The sequence below is a fragment of the Zalophus californianus genome, chromosome 4, assembly GCF_009762305.2.
Source record: "Zalophus californianus isolate mZalCal1 chromosome 4, mZalCal1.pri.v2, whole genome shotgun sequence".
NCBI classification, from domain to species: domain Eukaryota; kingdom Metazoa; phylum Chordata; class Mammalia; order Carnivora; family Otariidae; genus Zalophus; species Zalophus californianus.
The window spans coordinates 114,276,247-114,295,797 of NC_045598.1; the positions used below are offsets into that span (position 1 = coordinate 114,276,247).

Consider the following 19,551-nt stretch of genomic DNA (forward strand, 5'->3'; position numbering starts at 1 on the left):
GCCTATGGAAAGTTTGGTGCACATATAAAGTATGAAAACATGCCAAAGTGATTCATATATATATATACAAGCAGCAGTATTAAGATATTTCTCACATTTATAGCTTAAAGGAGTTTAAATGGCACAACTTTCAGATATATGGGCTGTGGGCAACCAGTAGTGCTACCATATTTCCTACCTTTAGAGCTTTCAGCTTAGAGAAGTGCACACTAGTGGTTTAAAAACCTGTATTACTTAAGGAAGTTGAAGACATAATGTACTTACTGTACAGACATCATGCTTGTCTCCATTGCTGAATCCACTTTTCCTTCATCTTGTGTTTCCATGGCTGATCTCTCTGTTTCACCTGGGAGTTCAGGTGCACAAGCTCCATAAAGTTCTGGGGCTGCAGCTACATACGCTGAAGGAACAAAACTGCTACTGCGCAACTTATTGACTTCTTCTTCAAGTTTTTTCTTTTCCTCAAGCAAACGAGCTCGATCTTCAGATAGTGACTCTATCAAATCTGAAGGCCCCCAAGTTGAAATAACATTATAAAAACATTTCATGTGATTTTTTAATTTTAAAATGGAGTTAAAAATATATTGTGAAACATTACTAACCTTTATCTCGCTCTTGCTGTTGCATTGTACTTTTCAACTTATCGTTAAGATCATTGATTATATTTTCTTTTCTCATTTTCTCTCTCGTTAAAACAGTGTTAAAATTGGTCTGGAACAAGAGAATGACAACTACTTAAATTACCTGCGTGTACACAGCATCGAGGACTAAAGAAACTAGCAGATATTTTTGCATGGTGCATCTGTATGTGGAGAAGATAAAGTGCAATTCACAAATGATGTTCATTTTTTAATAAGAATACTCTACTGTGGTAAATACAATGTGACTGTGCTGTCCTGAGGTTCCATATTAAGATATGCTCTAATTTAATATCTTGAAAATGAATTCTATTTTCTTTTTGTTTTTTTAAAGATTTTATTTATTTATTTGACAGAGACAGGGAACAAAAGCAGGGGGAGTGGGAGAGGGAGAAGCAGGCTTCCCACAGAGCAGGGAGCCCGATGCGGGGCTCGATCCCAAGACCCTGGGATCATGACCTGAGCTGAAGGCAGACACTTAACGACTGAGCCACCCAGGCACCCCAGATTCTATTTTCTCATTATTGTCTATGTATTTATTGTCAAAGGAAAAGCACTAACAGATAATTTTATTTTATTTTTTTTAGGCAGGTCACTGGTGATCTGAGATGCATTTTTTTTAAAGATTTTATTTATTTATTTGCCAGAGACAGAGAGAGAGCACATGCAGGGGGAGCAGCAGGCAGAGGGAGAGGGAGAAGCAGACTCCCCACTGAGCAAGGAGCCCGATGCGGGACTCGATCCCAGGACCCCGGGATCATAACCTGAGCCGAAGGCAGACGCTTAACCTACTGAGCCACCCCACTGTCCCCACAGTTGCCCATGTTTGGCAGATCTCCATTCTTTCTCCCCACACCAGTGGACAATCCTGATTAAGTATAAATCCAACTGTGACATTCCTTTATTTTCTCTCCAGGTGCCTGAGGTGAAGCACAAGCTCCCAAACAAGGCAACCTAGGCCTTAGTGGTCTGTGCCCCTGCTTCCCTCACAAGCTTTACCCTCTCCCCATTCCTCAATATTATTAATAAAGTGAATCAGCAAAATTCAACAGTAGACCATGATTATGTACCACCAGCCCATCACACGGATAAAAATTATACAAAGTACAAGAAATTTGTACTGATCAGCATGTAATTTAGAATAATAGAATTTGAGCGCTTAGGGGGAAAAATTCAAATATCATGTGTGAAGTAGTAGAAGCACTTTCATTTTACAAAAAACTAATCTGAATCAAAAATGCTTTTATCATGAAGATATTTAATAAATATAATCAGGGTTAATGTAGGAAAATCACATCTAAGATGTGAGATGCCCTCAGTTACACACAAAAAAATTATATTTGTTAATTTATGTTTGTCTTCTTTAGACCTGAAATAAATGAAACGAGGGTGGGGGACCATACCTGTTGTTCAGCAATCAGAGATGTTCGAACATTTTGCATTTCTTCATTTTTCCTTTTCTCTTGCTCTTCAAGTTGTTCTAGAAACTTTGCTTTTTCTTCCTGAAGCTTTTCTTGAAGTTCAGCAACTAGGCTTGAAGAATCTTCTCTGGTAGATTCAATGGCAAGACTTGGAAATTACATACAGTATTAAATTTTTTTTTGAAAATAACATATAGTCACAAATATACCAAATATCATAATTAGTTGACATCAGAAAGGCTATGTAGCTTCCTTAAACCTAACAGTAATTAATTGCTGTTAGAGATATTTCTATGTAACCCTCCACCCTTTTTATCTACCAAGGAAAGGGAAGCAAGTAAAAGGGAAAAGTTTAACAGAGATTATATATGTGTGATACCAACATGGTGAATGACTATAATGATTATATTTGATAAATTCAGGATAACTTGCTTCTACCAGCATTGGGAATGTTTTCAATATAAAAAGTCAATATGCCCTTCAAGAGCTCAGCTTCAAATGTCAGTTCTGCTAATCCCAGAACTGTAATGTACATGACAGAGAAAGAAAAAAGGAAACACATACATGAGGATCACATATATTGAAAAGCTCTTCTTAATTTTTTAAACAGGTTTTGGTTCATTTTGTTAACTAATGAACAAATAACACAAAACTAAAAGGGAACTTAAATGTTCACACAGCAAATCTACATATTTATAATTCATATTCACCTCGCTCAAAACTAGCTACCCCCTCAGGGGTTGCTGACAAAGCACCAGAGGTAAGAGAAGAGGACACGGCAAGGAGAAATAGCAAAAACACAAGTTATTAAGTATTGTAATTTCTGACATGGAAGTTAATTTTATCTGCTTTCAACCTAATAATCTTTTACATCAAAAAAGTTTGCCCATGAAGTAGATAATTAATTCCACCAAAGGAGTTATAAATATGTTAAACCATGGGAATGAGGCTGCCATGTTAGCAAATATTCCCGAACTATTTTAGTGATTAAGTCAATTGATTGCTTTAAATGTACATTTACACAATATTAAATTACACTTTAATGTTTTTGAAATCAGGAGGCATACTGAAAATTTTTTAAATTTATTTATTCGGGGGGGGGAGCACAGGGAGACGGACAAGCAGACTCTGTGCTGAGGGTGGAGCCTGATGCAGGGCTGCATCCCACGAGCCTGACATTATGACCTGAGCTGAAATCAGGAGTCCAATGCTCAACCAGACACTTGACCCCCTGAGCCACCCAGGTGCCCCTTGGAATCAAGAGGCATTTTCTAGTCAATGTGGATTTTATTCCTGATGTAATTTCATAATCTATAAAATTATTATATTATTAATATTATAGCAATTGATAATCACACAAAGAATTATTGTGATTCTTTTATTCATTCTTTCAAATTTACTGATAAAATCTAGTAATTCTTATCAATTTGCTGCCCATTCTCTTCTAAGGGATGGTTTTAAATGGCCAAACATGAAATACACAGTTAGAGACATATTACCCTACCAAAGCCTGAGACTTCTTAGTTTACAGAAAGATTTCAACTGGGGAAGCACCTAATCCCTTATGCAGTAGAAAGGATAAGGTAAAAGATCTGTTTTCAAAGTTTTTCCTTTAGGGCTAGAGGAGAGGCGTATAGAAGGTAAAAATTATAGCACAGATGGAAATCTTACAAGCTACATAAATCAAAGTGTTACTCAGGAACGAGAATATAAATATGGACTCAACATACTAACAGTGTTAAGGATTAAAATTGGTACAGGCAGCGTTTATGTATTAGGTTTTCTTCAATACTGTTTGGCTAATGTCTACCTTTGGCAAGTAAGAGATATACTTTGAAGAATTATCCCTACAGTTACAGGATAGGTGAACTGTTATGGGAAAAACAAAAAGCCAGGTTTCAGGCAGGTAAGCAAGGTGACCAGAGTGAGGAACGAAGTTAGAGAAGTGGTGGGGGGCGGGGGGGAGTCAGATCATGAACAGAAAACATTTTGGATTTTATTAGCAGTACGATGTAAAGTCATTAAAGAACTCTGTCTAGAGAGAATGACAGAATATAAATTTAGATTTGTAAAAGACTGTTGTGAGGATGTTGGTGAGAATAATGGAACATAGTAACAAAGAAAGGAGAGAAGGTTTCACCATGAGAAAGGATGCTAAGAATCGTGTGTGTGTGCGCACGCGCGTGTGTGCGTGTGCGTGTGTATGTGTTATACACAACGATGGGTAGTGTTTATAATTTCTAGGTGTCTTGTAACTTTGGGTTGCCTGGTGCACCCTGGAGAAGTGTTACTTTAACTTCAAGTGTCAGTGCTGTGCTAGGATGAGGCAGGTAGGGGATAAGATAGTTCTAGGCACACAAGAATGTGCAGACATCATTGTCTCTTTGTAAATACACAATCATTCCAAATACCCAGAATATTAAGCAATTGCCTCTGGCTCAGGTCACGATCCCGGAGTCCCGGGATTGAGTCCTGCATCCGGCTCCCTGTCTCTCTCTAACCCTCCCTCCTCTCATGTGCTCTCACTCTCTCTCTCAAATAAATAAAATCTTAAAAAAACAAACAAAAAAACCACATTGAACCAAATACCCAGAATGAGCACATTAAATGATTAGGTATATGCTGACTCATAGGGTAAAAGACTTGGTGGCAAAAGCAAATAAAGGAGAGCTTAAGACACAAAGAACAATCAATCATACTGTGTTGGCGACAGGGGTTTCTTGTGGTTATATATGCTATGTCACATTGTTTGAGGCTCCCATTAGAAAAGGTTCCAGGGAACTGTTAGCCATATCATTCTGTTGTATTCTATACTACTCTATGGCCTCAAATGACTCTGTCATCAGGGGGAATTAACCCTAGCAATGAAATAGTAACAGCTAGAGTAAGTTTTGTTTCTTATAGCACCATGGCCACACTTTCTTTGGGGATTAAGGAGATAGATGTGTGCTCAGTGGGAGGGAAGGCATGAGGAAAAGGTTATAGTATTTCATAATTAAGAATACTATTTGACCTAGCAATGCTGGCATAGAAACCTAAGAAATTTATCAATACAGGTTGCTCCCCCCAGTCTAAACTTACATAATCCTGTCTTATATTATTAATACCCTAAAATGGCCTGGAAATTAGAACTGAAGGAAGCAAATACATTTTTTGTCAGTTGGAAATTTCCATACTCTTACACAGAACCTGAAATAAATCATTTCTGGTTGATAGGTTACCCCACCATTAATAAATTAGTGTACGCTAGCCAAAAGATCCTATTAAACCCAACATTTCTGGAACTAGAAAATCTGCACTGAATACAAACTAGACTGTCATGATGCTTGAACTATTTCCTATCATTAACTATATTAGATCTGGGCCTAGTAAACATTGTTTATTGTGGGTTTTTTTAAATGTTTTTGAGATTAAAATTATAAAACTGAAATGCTCCTCCTGTACTCATCCAGATCTACATCAACTACTCCCTGGAAGCACAGCTGTGAACAGGTAGATTTGCAAACAACACAGACACAGACACAGACACACACACACACACACACACATTCTCTGCACTCATTTTCTTTGTACACAGGAGTATGAGAAAGCCCTTTCCCCCACTAAAAATAATGTATATTACTGATTTAGTTTTTCCCAGTTATGGAGGAAAAAATATATTTTACTTTAATTTTGCATTTCCTTAATCCTAGATAGACTGAAAAGCTATTCACATATTTGCTATTTGTACTTCTTCATTGATCTGGCTGTTCATATCTTCTGTCCATTTTTCTAATGAATAACCTGCCTTTTCCTCACTGACTTGTAGGAGTTCTTTAACATTACAGATACAATTAATACTCTTATTTATATCTTGCTGATGCTTCTCCCATGTAGTTGGTCTCTCCATGCTGCTTCTGGCATATGTGCAACCAACCAATCAGTGGAAAGCAGGGAGGTGTGCTGGACCATGTCATCACCTCAGCATCATTTCTTCTCAAAGATTTCCTCATTCTTTTTCAACTGTTTCTTCTGCATGACAGAGAAGCCTAGAACTATGTTGCCCAGAACCCCCTTCCCAATAGGTTCTAAGTTCGAATTTGCCAATGAAAGATACCCACACAAGATCCGGAAGGTTAAGAGAAAGAGAGAGTTTGTCATTCTGTAGAAGTGGCTACGACCAGCTATGTGGGCTGTTAAGTTCATGAGGGGTTTCCAAGTGAACTACCTGCACTGGTGCCAGAGTAGACAATTGGTAGACGTCTCCAAGAAACTGTAGCAATTTTCTGACTAGCCACACACTTTTGGTGCTTCAGATGGCTTTGAACCTACAGATTTCCAGGTCTTTGGCAGCAACTCCTTTACCATGTCCCTCCCTTAGGTCTCCCCAAATTCATATAAGTTCTATTTCTAATATTAAACCCTTTAATCCTGAAATATTTAAAAGAGATTCTGTTTTCTAAATTCAAACCTGACAGATTCAAATATGATCCTTGGGGAAAAAAAGCACAAAGACAGGAATCTGGAATTGATTCTCTGATCTGTTTCGATCTGAAGGCAGTGATGACCTCACTGTCAGTGCAAAATGGAACTCTGGCAGATTAGGGCATTCTATGGCAGAACAGCTGATAACTATAGCTATGTGGATCAGGTGACTAAAGGTAGCAAGATTTTAGAAATGCCACAGCTGTCCCTACCAATCCCACCAAGCCTTCCTTGCCAGCAGCAGCCTTTACTCCCTCATCTGAAAAGATTAGTGTCACCTTGCCTGAGGTTCCCATCTCAACAAGTTGATCCTTCTCAATTGGCTCCCATACTATTTAATTAATTCCAGACTCATCTCTACTTTCAAATCCCCAGATCCCAAGGGAGATGAAAATCTAACCAAGAAGGAATTGCAACTGCAAAATTTTCCATTCATTTTGGTAGCAATATAGGAAATATGTATGGGATAGATCCAATAGGAGTTAGAAAAGGCAAACATAATGGTAACTTGAGCCAGTATTATCTGTATGGATACAATAATCAGAGACTCTAGATTCAATGTTAATAGTTTGCTAGATTTATTGCTTGAAACCTGAATCCAATGGCCAATGTCAAAAGAAAATAAGATGCAAAGATGAAATATTCTAGACCACACACAGGCAAACAATGGCCTGCAGGCCAGATCCAGCCTTTATCTGTTTGTGTAAAGTTTTACTGCAACACAGCCACACCCATTCATTTACACTGTCTCACTTCTCTCTGGCTAGTTGAGTAACATGGATAGAAACCATATCACCCACAAAGCCTAATATATTTACAATGTGGCCCTTTACACAAAGTTTGCCAACCAATCTCTGTATCTGTGATTCTCAGGGTGTGATCCACAGAACTTTGACTAGAAACACTTTCAAGGGATCAATAAGATCAAAACTATTTTCATAAGATATTTGTCTCTTACACCTTGTTGACATTTGCACATACGATAAAATCGCTGACACCTTAACATAAATTAAAGACGACAGTGCCAAACCGTACTTTTAGTCATTGTTTCTTTACACCAAGGCACTCAAAGTGGAAAAGAAAAAGGCAGATTTTGCAATATCCATGATATAGTAAGAATTATTATTACTGAATCCTGACCACTGAGTATGCACCTTTTTAGTATTCAGTGTGAGGAAATGAGTACATATAAAGCACTTCAGCCACTTACAGAAGTATGTCTGTCTCACGGAAAACTACTTGTATAATTGCTTTGCTGTGTGCTGACTTAGCTACATTTTTCATGCTCTACTATTTCTATTTGAAAAATGACAATCTTTGGTTATTTACATTTGGGTTTTCAACAGACATTTTCTCAAAAATGACCAGTGTGAGCTTGTTACTTCAATTAACAACAGACAGAATTTGTTACCAATGGTAAAATGTAATTCTTTAAAAATAAATTAAAATCTTACAAACCTTGAGGTGCCTGGGTGACTCAGTCGGTAAAGCATGTGATTCGTGATTTCAGGGTCATGAGTTCGAGCCCCAAATTGGGGACAGAAATTATTTAAAAACAAAAACCAAGAAACCAAATAGAAAAAAAAATCTTGTACCTGCCACTATGAACTTGAGAGCCTTCCAGTACTTAAGATCTTTCTCATAAAATTGGTAGGTATACTAACACATCTGATTTTTCTTTCAATAAAATAAGTCAGTATTTACAAGATCTGCATAAAACTCAGTGAACCAGTGTTTTTCATACGGACAATTCATTGTGCTACAAAATTATGCATGAGTAAAATAGCCACTCAAAGTGCAAGGCAGTTCAATAGATATTAGCATAAACAGCATGAAAAAAATCCATTTAATAGTTTCATATTCTACCCTGAAACTAATGTTTAAGAAATTATAATTTGTTGGATATTGATTTAGCATCAAGGAAATGTCCACAAGTATCTGAAAAAGTTATTGAAATATTCCTCTTTTCTAATTACATGTAAGTTAAAGACTGTATTTTTATCATACATTAATCAAAAGATACTGCAACAGATTTGATGCAGAAGAAGATATGAGAATCCATTAAGCCAAACATTAAAGAGATAGGCAAATATATAAAACAAATGGCACTCTTCTCACTTATTTTCATTTTAGAAAATAGTTCTTAAAGAACACATTTACTGATCCTTGGTCTTGAGGAATGCATCCAAAGAATGAGATGGTGATAGGCATAGTGGAAAAGATTTATTATTTATATCCTGGGAGGGTCCAGAGATATTGCCCTTCACCAAGGCTTTAAGAAATTCAACTTCAAAAAGCTCTGTAGTGGTACTCTGCAGGAAAGGGATAGCAGAGATGAAATCACTGAAATTCAATGAATTTAATGAAGTCAAATTCTTACTCTTTTCAGATGATATAATACTTTATGTGGAAAACCCAAAAGACTCCACCCCCAAGTTCCTAGAACTCATACAGGAATTCAGTAAAGTGGCAGGATATAAACTCAATGCACAGAAATCTGTTGCATTTCTATACACCAACAATATAGAAGAAAGAGAAATTAAGGAGTCAATCCCATTTACAATTGCACCCAAAACCACAAGATACCTAGGAATAAATCTAATCAAAGAGGCAAAGAATCTGTACTCAGAAAGCTACAGAATACTCATGAATGAAATTGAGGAAGACACAAAGAAATGGAAAAACGTTCCATGCTCATGGATTGGAAGAACAAATATTGTGAAAATGTCTATGCTACCTAGAGCAATCTACACATTTAGTGCAATCCCTATCAAAATACCATCAACTTTTTTCACAGAAATGGAACAAATAATCCTAAAATTTGTATGGAACTGGAAAAGATCCCGAATAGCCAGGGGAATGTTGAAAAAGAAAACCAAAGCTGGTGGCATCACAATTCCGGACTTCAAGCTCTATTACAAAGCTGTCATCATCAAGACAGTACGGTACTGGCACAAAAACAGACACATAGATCAATGGAAGAGAAGAGAGAACTCAGAAATGGACCCTCAACTCTACGGTCAACTAATCTTCAACAAAGCAGTAAAGAATATCCAATGGAAAAAAGTCTCTTCAACAAATGGTGTTGGGAAAATTGGACAGTCACATGCAGAAGAATGAAAACAACCATTTCCTTAGACCATACACAAAAAAAGACCCAAAATGGATGAAAGACCTAAATGTGAGACAGAAATCCATCAAAATCCTTGAGAACACAGGCAGCAACCTAGCAGCAACTTCTTCCTAGACACATCACCAAAGGCGAGGGAAGCAAGGGCAAAAATGAACTACTGGGACTTCATCAAGATAAAAAGCTTTCTTTACATGGAAAAGGAAAACAGTCAACAAAACCAAAAGACAACCGACAGAATGGGAGAAGATATTCACAAATGACATATCAGATAAAGGGCTAGTATCCAAAATCTATAAAGAAATGATCAAACTCAACACCCAAAGAACAAATGATCCAATCAAGAAACGGGCAGAAGACATGAACAGACATTTCTGCAATATCCACATGGCCAACAGACACAAGAAAAAGTGCTCCACATTACTCAACATCAGGGAAATATACATCAAAACCACTTCACGCCAGTCAAAATGGCTAAAATTAACAAGTCAGGAAATGACAGATGTTGGTGAGGATGTGGAGAAAGGGGAACCCTCCTACACTGCTGGTGGGAATGCAAGCTGGTGCAGCCACTCTGGGAAACAATATGGAGGTTCCTCAAAAAATTGAAAATAGAGCTACCCTATGACCCAGCAACTGCACTACTGGGTTATTTACCCCAAAGATACAAATGCAGTAATCCAGGTCGCCTGGGTGGCTCAGTCGTTAAGCGTCTGCCTTCGACTCAGGTCATGGTCCCAGGGTCCTGGGATTGAGCCCTGCATCAGGCTCCCTGCTCCACGGGAGGCCTGCTTCTCCCTCTCCCCCCTGCTTGTGTTCCCTCTCTTGCTGTGTCTCTCTCTGTCAAATAAATAAATAAAAAATCTTTAAAAAAAAACAAATGCAGTAATCCGAAGGTGCACCTACACTCCGTTTATACCAGCAATGTCCACAATAGCCAAACTATGGAAAGAGCCTAAATGTCCACTGACAGAGGAATGGATAAAGAAGATGTGGTAGATATATATATATATATACAATGCAATATTATGCAGCCATTAAAAAAAAAATCTTGCCATTTGCAATGACGTGGATGGAACTAGAGGGTATTATGGTAAACAAAATAAGTGAATTAGAGAAAGACAATTATCATATGATCTCACTGATATGTGGAATTTGAGAAACAAGGCAGAGGATCATAGGGGAAGAGGAAAAAAATGAAACAAGATGAAACCAGAGAGGGAGTTAACCATAAGAGACTCTTAAGTTCAGGAAACAAACTGAGGGTTGCTGGAGTGGAGGGGTGGGAGGGATGGGGTGGCTGGGTGATGGACACTGGGGAGGGTATGTGTTGTAGTGAGAGCTGTGTATTGTGTAAGACTGATGAATCTCAGACCTGCACCCCTGAAACAAATAATACATTATATGTTAATTAAAAAAAAAAAAAAGCTCTGTAGTGGTACTGTGCAAAACAGGGATAGCAGAGAGAGATGAAATCACTGAAATTCAATGAATTTAATAGGAATGACAGGATTCTGGAGTGGTAGAGGCCAATTAGTGGTACTTAACCAACGACATGATGTGGTATTATTACAGAAAGCAGAGCCAGAGCAGCAATCAAGTCTGACCCAGATAAATCTTTGGCACTGGCTGTCCACAGGGCCATAACAGAAGAGGATGATAAAGGATTATTAAAACTTTAATTGTTTTTTAAAAACTCAATATTTAGTGCTCAGAGAGCTAATTTAAATAAGGAGAATCACCACCCCTCACTTAATCCCAAAATCTGAGTCAGTCACCAACTACAATGCCAAAGTTTTATAATCTTGTCTCCTTTATAGTCTTTAGCATAGAGACCTGTGTCCACTTCTCAGGCTTAGTGTGTATTCTGGGAAAGTAATTAACCAACCTCTGGGGGACAAATGAATACTGGCTCTGAGGGGGCTCTAATGCCACTGTGGTCCATCAGGAGATTACTAATAGCTAAGTGATAAATGGAGTTTGGGTCCATCCTTACATCCAGAATCTCTAGTGGAATACACATAAAAGCAACTGTTAGAGACTCCTTGTTGGTTCCCTTACTTATGGAATGAGGAACTATTATGGTAAAAAAAAGCCAAGTATAATCTCTAAAACAGTCTCTCATTTCATATGATGTAAGGGCGATTTTTATAACATTCTTATTCAACTGAAGTATGTGTCCTGTAGAAAACATACAAAAATAATGGATTCTCATAAATTTAATCAGGTAGTGACTCCAAGAATACTGTTATGTCACATATGACCTCTTTGCTGGAGTAAATCAACAAGGACACTACTGTCTGATATGGAGCTAGTGACTTAGTGATTTCTTCCCTCTTCATAATATATACTAGAGACTGACAAACTTTTTGTAAAGAGAAAAAGAGTAAACATGTTAGTGAGATGATCTGTCACACCTACTCATTTCTTCCAAAAGCAACCACAGGCAACAAATAGGTAAAGGAAAGGGCATCTGTGTATTCCAATAGAGCTGTATTTACAAAAACAAGTGGGAAGCTGGATTCCCAGAGGCCAGTTTGTCAACCTCTAGTACAGACCACAAGCAGCAGTTAGATTTTACCTACAACAACAGCAACACACTTCTGATGTCTTATCTCTGGATTATACCAGTTCTCTAGTTCTCTGTTAAAATCTGATTGGCAGGGATACTGGTCTTCTTGCTATTCCTCAAGATATCAATACTAATCCAAGAGAGGGGTGGGGAAAAGGGAAAAAGATATCATATTAATCCAATACATTTATGGCATTTATGCTCCTTAGGCCAGGTAAATAGGAAGCAGCAACTACCTCAGCTACCAGGGCAAGACATAGGAATGCCAGAGGATGAGCAATAAAGACCATGAAAATTCAGGAGCTTGTTAGCACAGTGAAATTTCTAAGTATCCAGTGGTCCAGTCATATGAGATGTTCCCTCTAAGGGAAGGGACAAGCTGCTTGTAGGTGAGCATCTCTGAATTTCGGAAGCAATATATATAGTACATTTGGTATTGCTGCTCTGACTCATTTACGAACTAACTCCCTGTTCTGTGTAAGTTCCAGAGCAACATGCAAGTTGCTCTGCCCCTTGAGTCACACTTCCCAGAAGATGCTTGAAGTGTCTGTAGCAGAAATGAATACTGTACAGAACTTTTGACAAGTCCTCTAGGAGAATCACAGTTGAGAACCTTGGAATTTTGAAGTGCGTAACTGTTTTTCTGTTGTAAAGTAGTTGTGGCTTGCTTCTGGGTCTGTACAGATTGAAAGACTGACCATGGTCCCCCAAGTTACTGTGTGTCCTGAGCTGCCCATCATAAAGTGAATGTTGTCTAAGTCATGAAACCATAAAGCTGGGTATACACAGCAATATTCCATCACAAGTTAGATGTGGCATACACGAGATCCAAGAAAATATGGCACAAGTATGGTACAAACAGACCAAGAGATTCAAGTTCCCAAGGTGCTTTCTCCTGCTACATTGCCTCCTTTCTCTCCATCAGGACTCTAACACTGACTATGAATGAAAAAAAAATGGCAGGCCTGGTTTCAACATGATGCTGCAAAAGATACTGACATTATTCAAAAGTACAGTTGAGTATTAGAGCCCCACTGAGGAGTGGCTCTAAAGAACAGTAGTGAAGGGAAATCTTCCCAGTGGCAATATGTTAAGCAGTGTACCGAAGTTACCGAGTAGGAGAAATGGTCAGGGGCAAAGATTGACAGTGATTCACAGAGAGTGGCCAGCCAAGGGCTTGGTTGGATAGTGAGGGACTTTGAAGAAACTAGACTGAAATCTGGTGGGAAGATTTCTGGAAAAGAAATAACAACCAGCCTCTTGAAATGTGCAGGATATGTAAGTATGAGGACATGTCAGTTCTCTGAGTATATTATGTCTGACTGTGAGGAACCTCTTAATAATCAGATGCGCAACCTGAACATTCTGTGAGTATCAATCAGTCCTATTCAAAAGGCTGATGAACAACAGTCTATACAGGCAGGAAGTGAGGTTACATATGGGCTCAGCAATATGGATTTCTATACATTTAGTAACTAGCAGTGAGCCCCCCTGATATTGCAGTGCTCCTTTGGGAGACCATGCCAGCTACTTGGTGGCATGCTGATTACACTGGACCGCTTCTGTCATGAAAAGAACAGTAATCTATCTTCACAAGAACAGTCTATTATTCTCCATACAGAATTACTTTCCATGCCCACAGTATTTCTGCAAAAACCACCATTCCTGAACATACAAAAAGGCTTATTCACTGCTATATTCTACTATAATTGCTTCTGAACACGGAATTTCATTGTACAGTGAAAGATATGTAGCCATAGCCTCATGCCCATGGAAATCACATATTTTACCACACATGCCAATCATTAAACAGCTGGTTTGATAAAACTGTGGATCAATGTACTAAAAACTCATTACAGTACCAGATGGGTTCCATGCCCAGTGTGGAGCCCAATATGGCGCTTGAACTCACGATCCTAAGATCAAGACCTGAGCTGAGCTGGACACTTAACCGACTAAGTCACTCAGGCACCCTGTCATTCTGAATGGCTAGGGTAAAGAATGCAGTACATGTCCTGAACCAAATACTACTATGTGAAACTAATTCTTCCACAGTTAGAATATATAGGTTGGAGAACCAATGATAAAAATTGGAATAACACATATGTTAACTAACTGGAATTTAAATAAAAATTTGGAAAAAAAATTGGAATAACTATTATTTCAATGAGTCAACAGCAAAAATTTTGCTTCTCATCCTTACAACTTTGGGCTATGCCAGTTTGGTTCCCCCCAAAAGAATTCCTTTACCAGGAGATACAACGAGGGTTCCATTCACCTGGAAGCTTAAGCTACCACAGGGATACCTAGGGCTCATCACAGCACTGAATCAACACACAAAGAAGGAAGCTGCAGTATGTACTGATATAACTTATCAATGAGAAACAGTTCTTCTACACAGTAAAGCAGAGGAATATGCCTGGAAGTCAGAAGCTTTTCTAGGGTGTCTCTTGGCACTGCCATGTCCACTGATAAACAAATGAGAAACTACAGCAACTGTATTATAGGAGGAATTATTATTGGCAGTCTCTTCAGATCAAGTAAAATCAGCTGAGGTAATGTCTAAGGTAAAAAATAGAAGGAAGCTGTAAATACCTACTAGGGTTATGAGACTAGTTATAGAAATAAAGACTACCACAATTAAGCCTATACATATGGATGAATTTTTTATCTTTATCTCCTTCGCTCGGTATCTTAGCATGTAATAAGCGTTGTGACAACTGTAATTAACCCTGTATTTCAGTATTTAGACTACAGAATATCAAAGAGATTGTGTCTGTACAGAAAGATAAATGAACAGAGTTCTAGGATGGCTACAATGACATAAGTTTGAGTCTCACCTTTGGAAGCGGGTGAGGCTATCTGAGGAGATATGAGAGACAGAAGCTGAATCACGTCCAACAGAAACATGACATTTTAAGTCTCTTTATTTGGGAGTTCAATATGGGTAAAAGGGACACGAAAGACCTCTGAGTCGGAAATGGGGTGTACAGAGTGCTGCACTGTCATCATCCAGCCATCGCTTTCATCCCTCTTCTAGAATCTCATCTGCACTATATTGCCGAGACGTGTCTTTCCCAGAATCCCCTTCAAACTGCAAGTTTGCCAATAAAAAGAATATGCACAAGATCTCGAAAGCAGAAAAGCAGTCCAGACTTACTCTCCAAAGCTAGGTGCACCCAGATGAAATTTCAGGAGCTTCCTGTCAAGTAACTGAGAACTAACCATATTGTGTTGCAGACTGAGCCACATTACTGGGGCTTTGAAGAGATTCTTGATGCTACAGCAATTTTCCAGGGAGCCATGAATAACTCTCAAATTTGGTGGGTACTTCAGCATCTATTTTCCTGGTATTTCACCCAGAGCTTTCCGGATTTTCAGCAGTCATTTCCTTGACCTTAGCTCCCCCAGCTCTGTAAAGATTTGTGTAGGCCCTAATCCCCAACCCTCCAATCCCCTCAGAATACATAAAGAGTTCCTGTTTTCAAAACAGAGCGGGAGGTTTAACTGAATACCAATATTTGAATATTACACAGCAGAAAGTCTATCACAAGAGATTGTAAAAGTGATAGGCAGGAAATAGGTTAAAATATATAAGGTATACAAACTATAAATATATTCACTCAGAAGAACTAACGATAGAACGTATAATGTTCTAGAAGTTGTTCATTAGGCCATAAAACCCCTGAATGAAGTTTAAAGAGCAGAAATACTGATCAAAAGGTAGTAACATCAAAATATTAAAAATACAAAAGGAAAAAAAAAAACCCACCACTGTATAAAACCTGGAATTTAAAGACATTATCTTTTCAACCACAGAGGGAATAACTGAAACTGTAACATCAAGGAAATAACAGTGATGAAACATTTAGCCCCAATTCAGAATTTACTCTTTAATAAGTGAGCACAGATGAAAGTTATCTTTCATACATACGCAATTTAAAAAGAATGGTAAAAAGTAATTTTCAACAGAAGAAATTAGGTAAAAAATTCAAATAAACCAAAAGAAGGAACTTAATGAATTAAAAAAGGAAAAGCCCTGGAAAACATTTGAAATTTTGAAAAAATCATTTCTCTGGGAATCCAAGATACTCATCCATTTTTAAAAGCCACTAATGAGCTTATGTAGTCTGTTATTTTTTTAAATGTTTGAAAGAAACACTGACTATAAATAAAGTAAAAGGTTTTACTTTATAAAAACATCTCAATTACTATATTGGCCTAAGATAAGTAAATCAAGGTACTGTGATTACATAAACAATTAAAATTTGAATCACCAATATTTTAATTTTAAATTTTAAAGTAATTCTTACCTTTTTCCTATTTGATTCTCAAGATGTTTAACTTTTTCTAGTAACTCTTTCTCAACAGCTTCTCTCTCCAATTTAAACTCTTTGAGGGCAGTCTGAATAGCTTCTTCTTTTTCACAATTAAGTTTCTGAATTAACTGTTCTCTGTCTTGTTCCTGGCTCATGACAAGTTTCTCTTTGTCTTTCTCAAGTTTCTGGATAATAGCTTCGTACTTCTCTTCCTGTTGGGTGAGTTTTTCATCTTTTTGTTTTTCAAGAGCACTCAATTCTGCATCCAATTTACTCTGCAGTTCAGCTATTTCTCCTTTCAGGTTTCTTTCTATTTCAAATGCTTGGTGATGCAATGACGTTACTTTGTTTAATTCAGCTTTAAGCATATCAGATTCTTCTTCATGTCTACTAATTAACTCTGAAATGCACTGATCTTTTTCAATTGTCATTAAAGTTCTTAGCTCTGCCAAGCCCACCTGATAGTTTTCATTATTATCCTGAATCTTTTGGTTTAGTTTACTTATCTCTACTCTCAAATTTTCCGTCTCTTGTTCAAGGAGAGATTTTAAGGTCTCCTTCTGCTGGGCTCTGCTTTCTTCCAGCAAAAGTTTTATTTCATCAGTTTCTGCTTCCTTCAGTGCAAGTTCAACCTCTAACTTACATCTCATGTCTGACAAATCTGAAACCTTGAGTTTTAATTCCTGTAGCTGTTGTTCTTTTTCCTGGATAACTGTGGCATGAGACTCTTGTATCTGATCGATTCGTTGTTGATTTTCCTTTTTTAGTTTCTCCAAAGACACTTTATGGTCTGTCATAACTTTCTCAAATTCCTGTATGTGCCTGACATGCAGAGCATCCTCTAACTCCTTTAGATGACTTTGCTCTAAGCACTGAAGTTCTGTCCGCAGCAACTGCATCTTCTCATCATTTTCAACATGGAGCTTCTTTAAGTCTTCTAACACTATCTCTCGTGACTGTTTCAGTTCATTAATTTCACAATTTTGAGTGTGCATTATATTTTCCATTTCTAACAACTTCTGATCCTTTTCATTTTGCAAGCAGATGACAGCTTCTTTTTCATGTTTAACCAAAGCAAATTCATTATCTTTATTTTGTAAAACCTCCTCAAGGCATACCAAGTCTCCTTTCAGTTTTTTAATTTTGTTTTCATTTTCTTCACTTTCCTTTATCAGTGCATCAAGTTTGCCTTCATATTCACTTTTTAAAGACTGCAGTTCTTTTTGATGTTTTTCATTTAGTGTTATTTCCAGAGAATGTTTTACTTTTTCAATAATGTTTCTTATTTCTAATGCTGTACATTTTAAAGAATTTGAGAAATCACACTGTTCTTTCTGTACAAATGTTCTGAAGTGGCAAAGGTCTTCCTTGATGGTTTGTATGCTGAAGTGCGAGTCTTGGGCAACAACTCGACATTTTTCCAACTGGACATTCAGAGAAGCATGATCTCCTAAATCCTCTTTACCACATACATTTGTATCCTGCATCCGTCTACTATCTATTGCATTGATAACAGATGAATAAAGTGATTCCACCATCATTTCCGGACTCTGTGGATCACTTATAGGATTAGGAGATGACAAATTTTCTTCTATTACAAACTCATTTACAGCAGACATAAAATCTGATTCAGGACTTTCTGCTAATGAATCCAAGTCTAATGAAACTTGGTGAATAGTCTGTTCTATGTTTGGATGGGGGATAGTTTCAAAATCAAATGTATGTGCATCGATGCTATCTGGAGATAACTCTTCTAAGGGACATACTGCAGGACATAAGGGATCCTGAACAGTGAGTGAAGGAGGAGTTCTCGGTGAGGTAGTAGTTGCAATTCCTGTTGCACTTTCTATCCGTGGTGAGGAAGCCGACGGTGGCGATGTCTGACTCATGGATGCCTGGAAAAGAGAGGGATAGGCTTACAGAGCTGCAGCAACATTTTACACTAATGAAACAAATCACTTGAAAGAACTTAATTTGCCTTTTGTTCACTCAGTAGATCTGTAATGGTCTGTGACATTTCATCCAAACTTTGTGCTGCTTTTACCAAATTATGCAGAGCAAGTACATGCTGGTGTAGAGGTTCAAAGTCACAAAGTAAGGGCACCCTGAAACAGAATGAAATCAAATTAGATTTGTGATTTCATAATGAAAAGATGGATACCTACAACCAAATATTTCAATCTATGTCAAAAAACCCCGACAGTACTATCATCCCCTTTTAAACAACACCAGAAATAGCTTAAGAGACCTAAGATATAATCATTAAAGTAATGAATTAAAACTCTCCCACAGTATACAAAAAGTATAGAGTAATTACTAGAAAAAAATTAATTACATGTAAGGCATTAATTTCCTTTATCTTCATTTTCTGATCATTTGCATATTCCCTAGAAATTTCCTAAAGCAGCATAGGGAAGTCAGTCTATCATAAAATATTTCTATATGCTGGCATCTCCCGAGACTATCGGTGCTACTTTCCATAGCTCCAAAATAATGAAAACATTTTAAGATGATAACTAAAGTTAAAAATACTAATGATATTTACCTGAGGAGCGGCTGAACTTCTGAAGGACAGAATGACTGAAGAAACTGTAAATCTTTTAATGAAATATCTGGAAGTTCACAGTCAAACTTTCGAGGCTTCTGTGTCTGTACCCCCCACAAAAAGAATAAAATAAAAAGATAAAAATTACCAAAAAACATAGAGTACAAATTTATAAATTTTTACTATGATTAATTTCAATATAACAAAGAAGCAAAAATGCTACAAATCATCTACTGACATTTAAGAAACAGAATAAAATAAAAATGAAGAGCTATTCAATGACCAACATGGTATACTATTTTTCTGAGTCGTAAATGACTGAGAACCATAGCTGTTGGTGATCAACTGATGTGGCTGTTCCTCCCTTTCTCGTCATCTTTTTAAAACTGAGGTAGTATCCTGTCAACATTAAAGGAACCCATTTGTTTCACCAGCACATAAGCTATTCCCAAATTTTTCTTT

At 37.5% G+C, this 19,551-nt stretch overlaps 1 protein-coding gene across 7 annotated transcripts in view; it reads right to left on the minus strand.

Moving 5' to 3' along the window:
* The window catches only part of RB1CC1 (RB1 inducible coiled-coil 1), a 91,307-nt gene that overhangs the window by 20,529 nt on the left and 51,227 nt on the right, over positions 1 to 19,551 (minus strand). For 6 of the 7 annotated variants that reach the window (XM_027622706.2, XM_027622728.1, XM_027622711.1 and 3 more), the window contains 6 exons: positions 19,090 to 19,193; positions 18,523 to 18,649; positions 16,539 to 18,439; positions 2,042 to 2,207; positions 603 to 711; positions 265 to 505 (listed from right to left, as the gene is read on the minus strand). In XM_027622706.2, the coding sequence (XP_027478507.1) occupies positions 265 to 505; positions 603 to 711; positions 2,042 to 2,207; positions 16,539 to 18,439; positions 18,523 to 18,649; positions 19,090 to 19,193 (2,648 nt within the window). The remainder of the gene's footprint in view (positions 1 to 264; positions 506 to 602; positions 712 to 2,041; positions 2,208 to 16,538; positions 18,440 to 18,522; positions 18,650 to 19,089; positions 19,194 to 19,551) is intronic. The other variant, XM_027622743.2, reaches the window with a different exon arrangement.